The sequence below is a fragment of the Drosophila albomicans genome, chromosome 3, assembly GCF_009650485.2.
Source record: "Drosophila albomicans strain 15112-1751.03 chromosome 3, ASM965048v2, whole genome shotgun sequence".
Classification (NCBI taxonomy): domain Eukaryota; kingdom Metazoa; phylum Arthropoda; class Insecta; order Diptera; family Drosophilidae; genus Drosophila; species Drosophila albomicans.
In genome coordinates this window covers 40,228,388-40,246,437 of record NC_047629.2, presented here as the reverse complement: position 1 = coordinate 40,246,437, position 18,050 = coordinate 40,228,388, and the positions used below count along the sequence as shown (strand labels likewise).

Below are 18,050 nucleotides of genomic sequence, written 5' to 3'. Positions count from 1 at the left end.
GGAGGATAGGGAAAGGCAACGGGCATCGAGAGAGCGTGCCCACAATTCAAAAATCAATTTTCATTTGCAAAACGATTACATTCACATTCATTCAATGTTCGTTGGTTCGCAGTTTGCTTTTTTCTGCTGCTGCTGCTGCTGCCATGTGTATGTGTTGTTGTTGCTGTTGTTGTTGTTGTGCTGGTGCGCTGCTATCGGTTCTCTTACACTCGAATGAACTTTTATTCAATTTGCAAAGCAACCACAAGCTGCACAATAGCCGTTTTAAACACTCAACCAACCATCCAACCAGCTACATAGCCAGCCAGCCAGCCAGCGAGATCGAGCGGCCATTTCGTCATTTCGTCCCTGCTCCACCAGGAGTACAACTTGTCCCGTCTCTTTCCGGGCTCTTCATCAAGCTACCTCAACCTCAACCTCATCAATATAACAGTAGCAGCCGCAGCCACAGAGTCAGAGCCACGTTTCTCATCCTGCTCGTCAACTGACATTTGCATGTCCAACTGTCTGCACTTTCTGTCCATGCTGTCTGACGTTCCGGCTTCGTTCATTTAAATGCGGCTTTGGAGGCTGCCACAGTCAACCGACTAAAATATTCTCCTACTCTCTGCGCAATTTTCGTGCGTTTTTGTCGAATTTCTTTCATTTTCTTCCCATCTAGTTTTCTTTTTTTTTTTGGGGTTTTTGGCAAATTTGAATGCATTTATTCATGCGCTTACTGTAATTTGCAATATTGACAGACTGTTATACAACTGGTATACGCAAACTGTTATATAACGAACTGTTATACATTTTGAGAAACTGTTATACATTGTGTAGCAAGCAAATATGCAAGCCAGAGCTTTTCATTTTAATACTGTCGCATACATCATGCTCACCTCCTCCAACCCCCGCTTATGACTCACAAAGCACGTAATGGGCCAACTAAAGACTGGCGCAGAGCAAAAAGAAAATGTAAGTATGTAAAAATGAAACAAATACATAATAAACAAAACAATGGCGAAGGGCAGCTGGCAACAAACAAAAGAATGCGCTCGTAAAACCGAGATTTAGGCCGTGCCACATTTGTGACCAAAAATACACACACATACAAAGAGAAAGCGAGAGAGACACAGACACAGGAGCAAAGCCCGTAGAATGGCACAGGAAGCGACAGGAAACAGGACAAAGCAAGCAGCAGAGGCTTGGTCCTGGGCCTGGGCCTGAGCTTGGGGTTCTGCTCATTTTATGCGCTAACTGAATCAGCCCGACAACCATTAACTGAGGCCATTTTATTCAATTTTGCTACCCTCCTGCTCCTGCTCCATCCTGTTGTAGCCCCCAATAACAGCAGCAACAACAAAAAAACGAAGCAGGACAACCCAACAAAAAGGACAACGCAAAAACGGAAAACGGAAGTGTGTACGCAGGTTAGACAGGAGTTTGAAGCTGCAGCCGCAATTGTAGCTGAAGCTGAAGCTGAAGTCGAGGCCGAAGCTGAAACTGAAGCTGTTGCTATTGCTGAAACTGAAGCTGGAGCTGGACTGTAGTGGATGCTACGTGTGACAATAATAAAAGTTTTTATTGCCGTCGCACACAGCTGCGACAGAGCCTGCCTGCCATTCTGCCTGCCATTTGCCGAGTAGATCTAGAAATTAGCCTTCGTCTGAGCCATTTCTCGTCATTGCGTCTCCTCCTTGCTCCTCGTCTCCTAGTCGTAGTCGTAGCACTCTGCACTCGCACATGGAATAATCTCAGTCGTAAATTTTGTGCAACAATGTTTTGAAAAATGCCAAATAGCCCAAACAAAATTCCAAACGTACTAACTCAACACTGCAGTGCATGCGGTTGCCCAACTCCCCTACAGAGAAAGAGAAATGGCTTTTTCCCCTAGCAGAGTTATACAACTCTAGCACTCGAACCCAAGATCAGAGAGCGGGACTCGCATTTCAACTTTGTGGTTTAAAGTCACAAAAGAAAAAGCAACTCTTCAAGCTGAAATCAAGAAGAATCTGTTAAAATTTACTTTGATAATCAAATCAGAGTGCCGAGATAATCAAATCAGCTCAGAGGTAGAATTTAGCCAGAAAGCTTACAATACCTTAACCATAAAAACGCTTCACTAGACGAGTAATTGCATATTAATTTACTTATTTACTGATGATCTGAATTTACGCGAACTAATTATTATGTGATAAACCAAAACTGAAATTCTGAATTATGAAATGAGCGTTACAAATAGATTATTACGGCACAAGCTAAAAAACAACTTAAGGTTTACAAGTCAGCAAGTCGAGATTTCTTTTTGGCCTAAAACTTCTTATGGCCGACAATCCCCAACGTTTCACAAGATATCTCTCGACCATGGGCCAAAGTATCTGATGATGTCGCCCCGTAATCGTGTGCAACAAGTGTCGCTTTCTATAAAAGCCGATCACCGGATTCATTTGCTTATCGAACGCCGAGAGGCGAGCCATCACCACCTTGGGACGATCGTCCGCCCGACGCTCTAAGCGTTCACCCGTCACATCATCCAAACCGGGCACCAAAGGCGCCTTAACACCCATATTGTAGACACGTCCCGATGGCACATGAACTAGACGAAACTTGAGCATCTCCATTATGGCCTCGTCGGGTATTTGCAGATTGATGACCATGTCCAAATTTGCCACATTCTCCAAGTGCTTAGCCTGGGTCACATTGCGCGGAAAACCGTCCAAGATCCAATTACGATTGCCGGCCTTATAGATGGCAGTCCCAATCACACCGAGGAGCAGAGCATCCGGCACCAGCAAACCCTTGCGTGTATATTTCTCCGCCTCCTTACCGAGCGGGGTGTGTTCATTGATGTGCTTCCGCAGAATATCGCCAGCTGCAATATGAACTGCTCCATACTTTTTTACAATCTTTTCAGAGATGTGGCCCTTGCCACTGCCGGGGGGACCCATGATGAGAGCACGGAAACCACGAAGTCGCATGCTTACAAACAAATTTGGAAATATGTTAAAAAAGCCAAAAATTAATTTAGAAAAAAATCATTCAGTGCTTAGACAAATAACGAAATGACATTTTTGCGCAGTGTAATTTGAAAATAGTTGAAGCGAAGTAGAAGTAGAATAGTTGATGACGCGAACAAATGATGGAAATTTGAGCGAGCATATTTTTTATTATGACCATGGCCGAGAGTCCGCATGCGTCTTCGTTTTGGTTGGTTTTGAACGAAGGACCCTCAAGTGGCCTACGTGTGTCACATGCACAATGGAGCACAGAGGCAAGCAAGCATTCAACTACAACTGTAGGCATTCATTCGCTCTCCTTCTCCCTTTGCCTCTGCCTCATGCCGCACCATTAGCTATCGTCTTTTGTTTTTGAAAAATTGTCTACTTCATTTGGGCCTCTGCAACACGAAAATGGCCATGAAATATAACAGTACTCATTATGTTGGGATTACGATGCAATCAACGCAGAAAAAAGTGTCAGTCAAATAAATCACTCGCCCCCGAAAAGCGAGGCATGAGGAATGGGCGGCACTCAACCGCCAGCCAACCACCACAGCCACCCACCACAGCACAGCTACCATCGCAATCTACACCCAAGAAGCATCCACCACACTCTGTGCACGCATTGCGACTTGACAGAAGCACACAAAATATATTCTTCTTTTTTTCATCGTTGTATTTTTCGGGCCTTTGCAGGCCTGGCAATGTCAACGTCAAGAGTGCCAACCGTTTGTCTGCCTTGTTGTGCGAGTGTGTGTGTGTCCAAAATGGGAGCATAGTTGAAGCTGACAGCAACGACGACATTGGAATCGGAGAAGGCGTCGACTCACTGCGTCTCTGCGGCTGCTGTCAGTCCACTTTGTGCGCCAAAATGAATGGCGATGGTTTGTTACAGTTTCACTCGAGGGAAGCTCAGGGTGGGGTGGTGATGGAAGAGGGAGAGGGGCAACACGCTTGCAGAGTGGCAAATTTTTTTAATTATGCACTTCAAGCATTATTCGTTTCGTTTCTCCCAAAATAAATGGTCAGCTAATCAGCGCTAAGTAATTTTCTTGTGATTTCCCACAGATTTGACATAATGAAAACTGATTGGAAATTTCAAGCGGGGGAGCGCGAACAACAAACCAAAAAAAACATACCGGGAATTGAGAAATAAGTATGCTAATTGCAACCCTTAATACGCGATTTTGGGAATTATAAGCCGCAAAGGCGTTAAATTTATGCAAAGGCATTTACAAGACTCGAAGACAGCATTCAATTAATTTAATTATATTCGTCGACAATGTGATTTGGGATTTCGAATTATGGTTAATTGTATGCGTTACGGGGAAATTTTGAGAAGGCAGTTGTGAATAATAAAAAAGAAATATAAAATTGGAAAAAATAAGCTAACGATTTAGTAAAGAATTTAAATTTGATATTCTTATTTATGGCAAACATTTTTAAGTTTCAATAAAATTCAACACTTATAAAAAGTATTTCCCATTTACCACTTTTTCATATAACAATTGTTAAAGTTAATTTCCGTGCTTAAATAATAATCTATATGAAATGTATAACAGTTCTTTATAATCAACTCTTTAGACTCTCTAAGTCACAGTTCTTCAGCACTTGTGTTAATTATTTGGAAATGATAGTTCTTTAGCTGGAAATCGACTTTTCTTTGCTCAATTATAAGATTTTCGCCCATTATTTTCGTAGTCGCAAAGTGTAAATCGTTCAGCAGAGAACAATTTTAGACTAGTGCAGAACTTGTGACAACAGCAGTGAATAGAGCAACAAATGAGCAAGTGATTTGCTCCTGCGGCGACTACCAGACACACACACACACACACATACACTTTCCCCTGGACATCCTGCGATCCCCTCTCCACAAATGTGGGCCCAGGCCAGCCATGAGTTGCACTAGCAGCAGCTTATCTCAGTTTCATTACAGTTATTGTCGTTGTCATCAGCTCTAGTGTGTTGCATGTGCCACAATGTTGACTAAAACTGTGCGCGAGCATAAAACTCCAAGTTGCCAGCAGACCCGGCGGGCAGACAACCTCACATCTCTCCCCCTTTCCTACTTACTTCTTAGCTGCAATTTCGTATATACACAACAACAGCAGCAGCAACCACAGCCATAGCATCAGCAAGGACAACAACAATAAGAGCAACACTTCCGTTAGCTGCTTGAAATAAAAACTTGATTCTATAGGGAGCGAGCGCGAGTAGCGAAGCAGATGGGAAAGGGGGGAAAGTGAAGTGTGGTTGGGCAAGCAATTCTAAGCACCGCAACAAAAGCTGAGCACAACATCAACATCTAAATGCAATGCCATACAGCAACAGCAGCAGCAACAACAAAAAGAATGCAAAAAACGCAGTTTCCGTGCGGCGAAACAAGCAAAAACAAAAAAATATATAAAGAAAGAGTGCTGCAACAACAGCAACAAAATAGAGGCAGAGAGAGAGAGGGAAAAAATGTGAAAGAAAAGAAAAAAAATACTTAAGCGCTTGCAGCGTCGATTTGTGCCGCCCACCAAAGACGCTGGGCGTTAGCAACGCCTGCTTTTGTTGGGGGGCGTGGCAGTGCCAGCTTCACACTTGAACACGTAGCAAGCCCGCGGCATTCACCAGTTCCCCTTCCCCCTCCTTCGTTACCCTCCTTAGCAACTCCTTTGCGTTTGGCTGCGTTTTAAGCACTGGCAGAGCTTAAAAGTATGCTACAAGTTTTTGCATTTGCTTAAAAGCCGTCCCCGCTCCCCTTTCTCCTCTTTTTTGGTCGTTTGGGGTGTCGTTCGAACCAATTTGGTCGAAAATGGCATTTAGCATATAAAATTTATGTTTTTGCCAAAATGCTTTTTCTATTTGCTACAGTACTGTGCATTGTTTTGCGTCGCTGTCGTTGCCGTTGTTTTGTGGTTGTTATTTTAGTCGATTTTAAACATTTTGATGCGTATTTCAAGCGTTTGCATAAATTGATTTATTTAGAATTGAAAATGCTGGCAACAGCTGCAACAATGTAGCTGTCTCTCGCTCTCTCGTTTCCAACCTCTCTCTCTCTCTCTCTTCGTCTCTTCATGCCATGTCTTGCTGTCTAACCATCTGCTTGGTTATTTGTCTGCTTTGTGTCTGATTTATTAGTTTCGTTTTAAACATTGCGGTTTGCCTCGACAAGGCTCTAACTCGCAATGCTTCGCATCGCATCGCTTTGCATCCTTTTGGTATTACCGAATACGTTAAATAATAAATAAACATAATGAAATATATGCAGAGATGCCCAGGCATGTTGTATCTTCATATGTTCAACTGTCCGATTGTACGCTCTTTTTCTCTTTCTCTCGATGTGTGGCTGCTGTCCAGTTGTGTCTGTTGGTTAGGCATAAACTCGTTTATCTGCAACGTATACGAAATATATATATTTTCTACCCACGTCAGCGTAGGTGCCAGAACAACAACAACAACTACAACTACAACGACAGCAGCCTTGGGGGTTGGGTCAACAGTTTCGGTAGCTGTTTGGCGGTGACGTTTTTGTATAATTAATTTTTCTTGTTCAGTGGTTTTGTACAATCAACATTCGATGTAAAAACACTGCAAACAAGTGCAACGCATACAAGCGCACTTAAAGTGCACACACACACACATATACACACACACACTCGCACACTCGCCTGCACACTCATGTGTGTGGATGCCACCGCAGGACTTAACACCGAACAACTACAACTCTAGAACGAAAGAGCTTGGCTGCTGGACAGCAGCATCCTTTGCTAGCGAGTGTGTATGTGTGTGTGTATGCTTTTTTGTGACTATGTGTGTGTGTGTGTGCGCTCTTGGGCTGCTTGCATATGCATGCGAAAATGTTAAAGCAAATAAGAAAGAGTGTGAAAACGAGCAGCTTGTCATGTAAACAAGTAAACCAATAAGTGCATCTGTGTGTAGTGTGTATGTCCCCCCTTTGTATGTGTGTGTGTGTGTGTGTAGAGAGTGAGAGTGTGACCAGGCTTTAAAAATGCCAAGTAGTCCTCTCTCTTGCTATGTGTGCTGTGGCAGCCACCTAAGAAGTTTACTTCAAAAATACGACGACAAACACATTTCCATATTTATTTGGCATAATACAATTATTTAAGCCAGCTTTATGACATTTCTTTTTCGGTCTCTGCTTCTTTTCAACTCGATTTTAACTTACTTTTCTCTCGAGAGAGCTTTTTGGTATTAAAGAGCAAGAGAGTAGAATGCTTTCTGCTTCTGTCTTGAAATTTCGTCTATGTTTCTTTACTAAAATATTCTTGGCTTTACAATTCGAGTCTTATTATAAACATATTAGTTAGATTTAAATATTTTGCTTTTTCTTTTATGCTTAGCATGCATTCTTTTATTACAAATTTGCTCAAATAAAGTCTGTAAGTCTGACTACAATTTGACATCAATATTTTCAACAAATGCACTTTTTTTATGGAATTGCAGAAATCAAATGAATATGTTGACTTTAAATACTTTCTTAATGTTGTTGGTATTGAATAGAATACTTTATTGTAAATCAACTCCACAACTTTCACTATACCTTTCGATAAAAGCTTTTCTTGGTTGGAGCATCACAAATGTGAATTAAATTTTGAAACTAAAATCATTGTTTCAACTGAAGAAGAAGTAAAATAGCTAGGGTCGAGTGTGCTGCAATAGATGCAAAACAGTCCGGTATTATTCTTAAATTATGCAGTATTAATATACCGCAAAAATACCCAAATATACTCAAAAGGCTATAATCTTATTCGGTTTTATCTGAAAATGAATGAAGAAACTTAATGAGCAACTGTCAAGATTAAAGATGACTCTTCTATAATTAAACACTGCAAAAATACTAAAATATACCAAGGACTATAATCACATTAATTAATCAAATTAATGTGCAAATTTTAAGAATAAAGCTTAATATTTTATATTAACATAAAATATCAATCTTGTGTTTTCATAATTTGTAGAAATCATCAAGTTTTTCTATAACTTTACACCTCCCAAATAAATCAAAAGATGCTGCAAAAAACACATTTATTCACTGCTCTTGATGTTAAAGCTTCCGCTACGATTGCAATTTAAATTCGAATACATAGATTTAAGAGTAACTATTTAAAAAAAAGAAAAGGAAATCTCCCACTTCGCTCTAGGGGATGCTATGAGCGCCTTGTTAGCTTTGCAACTTGAAACTCATTGCCGTTGGGTTGCCGCCTCTGGCCACGCCTACAGCCGCTCCCAGCATTCTTTTTTATTCTGTTCCTTTATTTTTTGGCAAATAAAAAATTGTTTAATGAATTACGCGCTTCACTTTTTCCAGCTTGTTCCTTTAGCTTTTTATTTTTATTGTAGTTGTTGTTCGCTGCTGTCTTTGCTGTTGTTGTTGGTTTCGTTGGCTGTTTATACAATTTGTTTACGCAACGCGTGACGCTTAAATGCTAAATAATGCAAATGTAAATGCGTCGCATTGTTTGGCTTTGTATTTGCCTCAATTGTTGTTTCTGTTTTTCTTTTAGCCTTTTACTTCTCGCTCTCTCTCTCTCTGTATGTGTGTTATTCTTGCAAACCCTTTTTAAAATGCCCTTTCAGGGGCTCAAAGCGTTGGCTTAGACAATCTAATTGATAGCTGCAGGCAAGCAAGTGACTTTAGGACTTAGCTTTAAGGATTTTATGTAAGTGCTAAATGCGCTCAGCAACAGAAAATGTGTCTTCAAGATAATAGTTGAAGTCGAAATGGAATGATAAAAGTCAAAAGAAATGGTTTAGAATTCAACACAAATAAAAATAAATGTTTGACAAAAATTGAGATAAAATTTAATAGTTAATAAAAGGCAGAGCATTTGCTGTTTCGATCTGCTTTGTTACTTTTGAATTTCGAATTCATTTTCTTACGCATCGGAAAACGCAATGAACATGCCAGAAATTAACATATTTTTTGTTGTTGTTGTTGTTGTGATCGATGAATGTGCGGGGGGCTAACAAGTGGACCCAACAAAATACAAAAAAAAAGGAAACGGGAAATTTTACAATTGGTCAAAAGACATTGGCCGAGGCATTTTAAAGGCGTTCCCTAAGGGCGGACAGGGCGACAGGCAGACGACACGAGGCCTCCAAGAAGACATCGCATAGAGTTTTCTGTGTGTGTGTGTGTGCGGGTTTTTTTGGGGGGCATTTTCTAACTTATGATTCGCGAAAAAATTACATTAGAATTGCAAATTGGCAGGCGGTGGCGGTGGCGGTGGCGGTGGCTAAATAAAAGTTGTGTCTTTTGCCACAGCAAACAGCAACAGAATTTGATTTAGCGAGTTTCGTTGGAAGGAGACCATAGAGAGAGAGGACAACGACAACAACAAAAGCAAAACAAACAAACTCAAACATTTATGACAATAACTTCTTAAATGCGTTCGTTGTTGCCGGTTGCGAGCTGTTGGTTTCTGCCTTACAGCGCAGGCATCTGCTTGCCCCAAGTTATGTAAGGATATGCAGGGGACACGCCTCCCTCCTCTCCTCTCTCTCTCTCTCTCTCTCTAGAGCACTTTCTCTCTCTGACTGCTGCTCTACGTCTCCGGGGCTGCCGTTGAATTGAATTACTTTTGCGCCAGTTGAAATTTCAATTGCCCGGGCGGGCCCAAGGAGGCGGTAGATGGTAGAGAGGGGGAAGAGGGGAGTGAAGGTGGAACAAAGTCAGCAAGCAGCACAAAAGGCGAAAGGCAAACGACAGCAAGGACGACGCACATGTGCAGCCATATGCAATGGCAGCGGCGGCATTGCACTGGCCGGAAACGGAAATGCATGCTGGCATTTTAGCATGGCACCCACACACACACATAGTTGTACACTCACATTGGCGTACACTCAATGGGCACATGCTGGGAGTTGGGGCATACAAATGAGGCGTTGAATAATTGAAGACATAAATTCGCACTTGCACACAAAAAAAAGCAATGGCATTTTTTCCACGCTCGCGCTACACTTTTCATTCTCTCTCTCTCTCTCTCTATCACATTCTCTCTCTTTCTCACTTTTGCGATTTGGCTGCTTTTTTTGTGTTATTATTATTCGCTCGTTCTTCTGCCGAGTTTTGGGGCATCGTCCAATGCTTCCGGTCAACCTACCGCCATTCGCTTTTTTATTCTTATATACAGCGATTCTCCCGCTCTCTCTCTCTCTCTGTCTTTCTCTTGCTATCTCAGCATGTTTAATTCACAATCTCGGGCACAGCGGTGCGACCCGGTGCCACCTTTGCACTCAAGTGCGCATTCAGAGAACAGTTTCGCCCACGCGCTTCCATCTCCAGCTTTCAGCTTTCAGCTTCGAGGTTCGAGCTCGTGACCCCCAACAGCGAGAGAGCTCTGCTGTGCTGGGCAGAGAGTTGCTCGTTTAACTTTCATGAAATTATAATTTGCTTTGTAATTCGAGCATCCTTAGCAGGCCGAGCAGGACCTGGGGGCCAAACGTAGACCAAACCGAACCGAACCAAGCCAAACCTAACCAGACCAGCAGCCCTAGCAAAGCATATAACTACACATTGAAAATATTTTAATTAACGAAAATTGTTCAGCAAGTTGTTTTCATATACCTACACTCACACACACACACATAACGTTGGATGTCGGACAAGTTTAGACGGCTGTCCGGGAGTTGTGAACCAGTCGGAAAAACCAATCCCATTAGAAATCTCAATTCCACTCGCAAGTCCAAGTCCTAGTCCTTGCGAAATATTGAGCAGCTGCTTTCGTTTGAATCAAAAACACACACACACGCATACACATGTACTTTATGTAGACATACTCTTAGTGAGATCTCATGTGGAATCGCACTCCACAAAGTACATATATCTTACTTATGCTCGCAAAGATTAAAAGTTTTTCACTGCCGAGGCATGCAAGTTCTTGCCTAAGCTGTAACATCTTTGTATGAACCCGTCTCCCATCTCCCATCTCCCGTTCTCGTTCCTCCTATTCACTTCCTCGTCGGGGTCGCTTTTTGTGCGCTCGTCTTCATTTTTTGTATATAACCCGCTCAAGTTGTTGGCCTGCCACAAAATCTGCCCCAATGTGTGTGCGTGTGTGTGTGTGTGTGTGTGTGTGGGCGCACAAAAGCCCGACCCCCAAGAGAAAGCAAACGCAGTTGGGAGGGGGAGAAGGGAGTGAACCTTTTCAAATCCGAAATCGATATTAATTAAATTTTAGTAGCTAACGCGAATCTGTGTGGACTTTGCGTGTAGCCATGCAAAAGCTTAAGAATCTTTTCAGCAAACGTTGCAGAAAAGGTGGCAAAACTTTCCGTTTTTTTTTCTTTTCTGTTGTTGCTGCTTCTTGTGGCCATCTCATTAAAAGTGATGACAAGTTGTAGGCTTTACAGTGGAGAGCTCTTTTCATTAGTATAAAATACATGTAATGGCCAGCTCAATAATAGCAGGCCATTACCCCCGGAATTGCTAACTTATCCCTAAGATTTGTATGGCCAAGCACGCAGATGATGGAAAATAATGTGCAAATCAGGCAAAATCGTGAAATCGACCCGAAAAAAAAACACACAGTTGGCAACTGAGTTGTTGCCACCCAAAAGTTATTTTAAGCAGCATTATCAATTGCTATTAAAGCTTAGCTGAGGCTATTAGTAAGGTAACTGATAGCTAGGTTAATCGCAACGGCGAGAATTACAGAGAGGCGTCACTCCGCACTTACAAAAAGGTTACTTATAGCATTACGAAACGACTAAAAGCGGAGAGAACCGCTGGCCTGATAGCTCTACTATAAGGATTATTCCTAACATTGTCAATAAAGCAGAAGAGTAGACAAACAGTGCTCTCAAAATCACAAAAACGCGCTACACCGCACTTATTTTGGAGAAACATTACTAACATTGAGAATCGAATAGAAGGGCAGCTAAATACTTGTATGTGAATCGCAATGAAACACCGCAATGATTTCATTGTCTTTTAGAAAAATAGCTACTCAATTCTATGAGTAACACGGAGAAGGCTTTTCTGAGAACAGCCGTACTGATAGTCTTTTCAAATGCTTAATCACAACATTGAGAATCGACTAGAATACCAGTCAAATCATTGAGAATCGACTAGAAGAGCAGCCAGAAACTTCTATGAGAACTTCAGCTAAGTGTGACACTGATTACATTTTGTTTCCAAACAGTCACATGAAGAATCGACCAGAACATCAGTTACAGTTACTGATATAAGAATCGCAGAAAAGAGTTGCTCTATTTAAAATAGGTTAAACGCAACATTGAAAATCGACTCGATGGGCAGTTACTTACTGATTTGTGAAGCATACAAAAAGGTGAAATGTAACATTGAGAATCGACTAGAAAATAGCTACTCAATACTATGGGAATTGCAAAGAATGTTGTGAATCGAACAGAAGAACAGCAATTCCCTGCTATGAAAGTCACATAGACGCATCCCACAAACAGCAGTGACAAGCTGCAAACATGTGTGGTAAGCAATGAAAACTGTCAACATTGCTGTGGTTGCTGCTACGAGGGGACTTTCTCAGTTATAAATAATAACAGGGGATTGGTTTTTTTCTCCATATGCGAAATCAAACAACTGTGGTTGGCAACGCAGCAACTGCTTATATCATCTTCATATTCAATTGAGAACCCAAATCAACCAACCGCATTAAAAACTCTACTTCATTTCCGTGACAAGCTGTACACAAACACAACAAGCACACACACACACACTCACACAAACACATACACACATTCATATGTAAATATTGTTTGTGCTCGCTTTGTGTTGTGTTGTGTGTGCTGTGACCTTTGGTAAGCTAAGGGCAGCTGTTGTGACCTCTCGCTTGCTCTTTACCTCGATTTGCTTGCCATAAAATTTCACTCTTTCTTCCATTAATAGTTGATCTACTAAGCCAAGGGCATAAACTATGCAAAAGCTTTTCCATCATTGCCATTTGCCATTCAGTGCAAGTTCTTCTCCCTCTCTCTCTCTCTCTCTCTCTCTCTCTCTCTCTCTCTCTCTCTCTCTCTCTCTCTCTCTCTCTCTCTCGTTCTCTGTCTGGTATTGCTGTCTCTGTTGCACTTAATTGCTCAAATTTCCATACACAATTTAATATTCATACTTGCGTTTCATTCGTGATGCTAATGTTGTGGGTCCTCAACGGACGCAACAAAACCAATGTTGCGGATTACAAATCTGAATCCTTTTTTAATTGAAATACACTCGCAGTCGTACTTAGTACATACATACATATATATGTATAAATCACCCGCTGTGCCATGCTGACTCCGCTCATTAATGCCGTCGTCGTCGTCGTCGTCGTCGTCGTTGTTGTTGCTGCTGCTGTTGTTGTTGTTGTTGTTGCTCTGCCAATTGATGCGTTTTTGATTGCAAATTTGTCACAAACATTTCGCTTGAGTGCACTGCGAGTCTCACAGCGACTTCACTCCACTTATATAAATGTAAGTATCTATGTGTGTGTGTGTGTGTGTGCGCATTACTCATACGTCGCGTTGGCCCCGGGCGGCTGTGAAGCAAAAAGCAACTTAAATTCTACTTACAGCCAAATATGTAATAAATACGAGCTTAAAAAAGTTTATCTATATTTCAACCGCACGCAGTCATGTGCTTACATACACACACACACATACAGTATATATACCATACATACATAGTATATGCCAGATATATGTGGCATATACTCGTTTAGCTACTGCTGCTGTTTTTTTGCTGTCGCCTCGCAAAGTTTTTGAAAGATGTTCCATTGCCTTTGCTCTTCCCTTCCCTTCCCCTTCCCTTCCCCTTCACCTCTCCCGCTTCAGCACTTAGACAACTCGCACGTCCAGCTACCAAAAAGTTCATTTCATCTACCGCCTCCTCTCGCACTTTTTTCTTTGCTTTTTCATCCAGAGCCAACACACCAAAAAAAAAAAAAGTCTAAATGAAAATAAGTAAGTGTAGTGCAGTGTAAGTACACTCCACTCCACTGTGGAGTGGCCAGTGAAACCAGCGTCTAGCTTTCATTAAATGCGACGACAGCTTTAAAATGTTCAGACTTTTCTTTTTTCTCAATACGCCTAAAATCCCTGGGAAATCGTAGCAATGCTCGCAATCAAGAGAGCGCTAAAAAAAACTCTCCGGGAATGTATAGAAGGAGCAGGAAAAAGGGCAGCCAGAAAGATGAATTACTGCAAATTATCCAGTTAGAACTTTTCAGGCGACATTCGGCATTCGTTTGGAGCGGTCAAATGTTGATGATTTAACGACTGTTGCAACAGGCAACAGCAACCAACAGTAGAAAGGTTTAATGAAATCAATTTCGTCGCGATTTTACGGCATTTTAAAAGGTTCTTTTTTTGAGGCAAGACTTGTAATGAATGTAACTAAGCAAAGCTAAGTACGTTTTTCAGAGTAGATGAATATGTAAATTTAACATTTTTGGGTCTAATTGTAAGGTGAATACCATGTTTAAAGCATGTCTAGAAATGTATTTAGTATTCATGATACTGCTATGTGGCCTTGGAAAAAATAAGGGGTAATACAGTTTTGTTGTTTTTGAAGCCACACAAATTATTGCTGAGCATTAATTGAAATTGTAAAGTAAAGTAGAAACACAACTTACAGAAGCTTCATAATTATTTCTCTCTCTACAAGTATATGGAAGCATTTCAAGTGAAGGCAAGTTTATTGTTTGGTCGCTCATTTTTTGATAATTATTAAGGGGTATAATTATTTTATGTTTATTAAAATGTTCACTGACAAAAGTCTATAAGCAAATAAATAGAGCAATAAATAAAAAGGCAATATTCAACCTCTCAAATATAGAAAACAGTTGTTTAGAATTCAAATGTTTATTAGGACATTAAATTTATTGTGGTTTTTTAAAATGTTTAATGAAAATTAGAAGAGCAAATATAGAAAATATTCGCTTACTTTGTTTCGGCCACATAAACAATTTAATAAATATACTAATGCAATCCTTGGCCTCATCAATTGATTGAGCTCAGTTTATCTTTCCACAACATTTCTTATAGCAAACTACAAACTGTAATAGTTGAAGCAGGCAAATAGCAAGTTTGTTGTATTGCAATTTGTTGTTGAAATTGCGGTGAAAGTGATTTTAGAGACACATGCCGCAGACGTGCCGCGCACTCACACAAACACACACACACACACACACACATGTGTGAGCAATTTATTATCGGTCGTCGTCGTCGCTTGTCGATGGCTGCTTTTAAGTTGTATTTTTCTTCATTTTTATTTTCGGCATTCGCCAGCGCATCTCTCATGTATGGCGCATAAATAAAAATCACCCGCAGCAGTTCTTTTTTTTTTTTTTGCTGTTGTATTCTTTCTTTTACTTTTCTTTCTTCTGCTCGGCAACATTCATTAATGTCAGGCACAGCAGCAACACAAGCAGCAGCAGCAGCGACTTCGTCTAGGACACAGCCACATTATGTGCCGCAGAACGCATAAAAACACACACACACACACACACACACACACACACACACACACACACACACACACACACACAGAGAGACAAGGAGACACTCTCACACACACACAGACTGTGAGAAGTGTCTGTCTTTGTCGCCATCGTCGTCGTCGTCGTCGTAGTCTACCCGCTGTTTTATATAACGATTACGATAATGAAGCGTCGGCGTTTCCAGCGGGCGCAGCATTTTTGTACACAAAATGAGCCAAATGAATGGCTGCCACTAACTGTGGCAGCAGCAGCAGCAGCAGCAACAGTGGAGGCAACTCGCCAAGCGGCAAGCGGCAACCAGAAGAGCAACAGAGCAACGTCTGTAGTTGATGGCTTTTTGAAGTTCTCATCGCAGGCGGCGCAATGATTGGGGGATTATGACGAATTAATGAATTCAGATTTAAATAAAATTACGCAGCGCCTGCTTGTTAGTGCCTCCCTCCACAGCTCATGCCACGCCCACTTTTTGGGAGCAAGCACATTTAACGTTTGCTAATAGAATTAAAGTTTGCGGTTTCGCCCCAGCCACAGCAGCAGCAACAGCAACAGCAGCAGGAGCGTAATGAGCCAACGCAGCGCTTAATTATGACAGAGGGAGAGAAGGCGTGGCAGGGGGCGTGGCTGTGGCATGAGGCAAGCTGTTGCTGATGCAACTATTGGCGCAGCTTAATGAACAACAACAATTGCAATTACAGGTGCAGTTTTGTGCCGAGCGTTGCAACATTTTGCGGCAGGTAATTTTTGTCTCATTTGACGCGGCGCTGTTGCAACCTTCAGTCGCTGCGGCAGTTGCAGTTGCAGCTGCACATTGTGTATTCGCATTGTTGCGGCATTGTTGTTGATTGTTAATTGAAAAACAATGTTGTACTTGCACTTAAAGAGCTGCGAACCAACAACAACATCAGCAACAACTCGAACTCGAGCTGTGGCATGAGGCTTAATTAATTTTTATAAGGCTGTTGTTATCGCCATCGCGCTGTCGTCGTCGCCATCTCGTTGCCGTTGTCGTTGTGCGTTGTAGTTGCTGCACTTTAATTACAATGCACAGAAGTTGCCTTAAGCCCATTGATTAAACTTAATCAATGGCCATAAGCAGAGAAGAGGACAGAGCACAGAACAGGATCGCATCAGCAGCAGGCAACAGGCAGTCAGGCAGTCAGGCCACAGAATGCAGGTTACCAATACAGTCGAGGCAAGGAGCAAGACAAGGAGCGAGAATAAATGGGTAGCCAGGCTGCAGGCAGCTCATTAATGTTCGCTCACAACTTTGACAGGCAAAGTGCAATTAGCGTCAGGGCCAAAGCGAAAAGTTGTCATATTAAAATATTGAATGGCAGCCCAAGATGAAAGCCCCATCGTCATCATCATCGACATCATGCACAACGCCATCACCAAGTTAAACACATGCACAAAGAAACTGAAAATTAAGCAAAAAACACACAGAAATAAAAGAAAAGTAAACTATGACTAAGTATATGCATTTCATAAAAGGGATAATGAAATGCTCAAACAGCTGACCGAACACTTGTGACGACAGCCAACGAGAAGTGCTCTTAATTTAATCAGCATTCGATACAAAAGATTCTTGAGCAAACTTGCTTGAGTAATTTGCACTTGCTCACAGCTCAATGGACTTGTCTCCTTTTGCAACTTGTGGCAAAATTAATCAGTATAGTAAAAATTGTTGATAAAAAAAATGGATTGAATTTATATACATATATCTTTCTTTTAATATTTTTCATTTTGGGTCAATCGATTTTGCTGATGAGTTGCGCGACGATTAACATCAAATTAATCCAAGTTTGCCGCAGAAATTTAATGATGAAAACCTTTCAATTATCGCAGTAAAATGAAACGAAGTCACTCTGACGTAACTTACTTCATTTGGCGTCAAGGCAGTTGGCCATGGCCAAGACCGATAATAGCCAACTCGAAAGTCGTCGTCGTCGTCGTCGTCGTTTAGTTAGTTGCATAGTTTGGCCGCTGTTTGACAGTCAACTATCATTATAAGTTGCCTTTTTGCCTCATAATGGCCGAAAAACTTTCCACTCACTCCGCGCGTGTTTCAAACTGTGAGTGTGTGTGTGTGTGAGAGACTGTGTGTGTGTGTTGGCCATTGTTTGCGTGTGCTGGTCGCTCATTTTTGCAATTAGCAACAGTTTTGTCTGCTCAGTGCTTTTATTCGTCCATTAATTGAGTTGAGCGCATTGAAAACTCGCAAGAGAAAGAAATAGAAGAGTGAAAGAGATAGAGAGAAAACGAGTATTTTTCCAGTTGACTAACAAAACAATTGTTTGTTATTTCTCTTTGCAGATCGAGGACGCCATGCTGATGTTTGACAAGCAGACCAATCGGCACAGAGGTGAGTTAACAATAACCATAACAACAACAACAACAACTGCAGCGATAACAATAAAGAACAACAATAAGAATGTTGAAACGAAATAATACTATTCTCGTTATAATAATAATAATAATAATACTTACACACTGTGTCGATATATATGCTGTGTGCTAGCTTCGTTTCCTGCCTTTAACGATGCAGAAGACGAAGCCGGAAGTGCGAGCATTTTGCGCAATGTTCTCTCGCTGTCAATGCATGACAGAT

At 41.4% G+C, this 18,050-nt stretch overlaps 2 protein-coding genes across 9 annotated transcripts in view; one reads left to right on the top strand and one right to left on the bottom strand.

Annotated features, from left to right (window-relative positions):
• LOC117568929 (RNA-binding protein Musashi homolog Rbp6) overlaps positions 1-18,050 on the top strand; it is a 224,186-nt gene that overhangs the window by 176,511 nt on the left and 29,625 nt on the right. For all 8 annotated transcript variants that reach the window (XR_007954721.1, XR_007954722.1, XM_052003653.1 and 5 more), the window contains one exon: positions 17,756-17,804. Coding sequence is in view for 6 of the 8 variants with exons in the window: in XM_052003653.1 (XP_051859613.1) it covers positions 17,756-17,804 (49 nt within the window). In the remaining 2 variants the exon portion in view is untranslated. The remainder of the gene's footprint in view (positions 1-17,755; positions 17,805-18,050) is intronic.
• On the bottom strand, positions 2,106-3,056 carry LOC127565432 (adenylate kinase 4, mitochondrial-like). The gene has a single exon (XM_052003658.1). It carries the CDS (start codon positions 2,955-2,957, stop codon positions 2,250-2,252), a length of 708 nt encoding a protein of 235 aa, XP_051859618.1. The 5' UTR covers positions 2,958-3,056; the 3' UTR covers positions 2,106-2,249.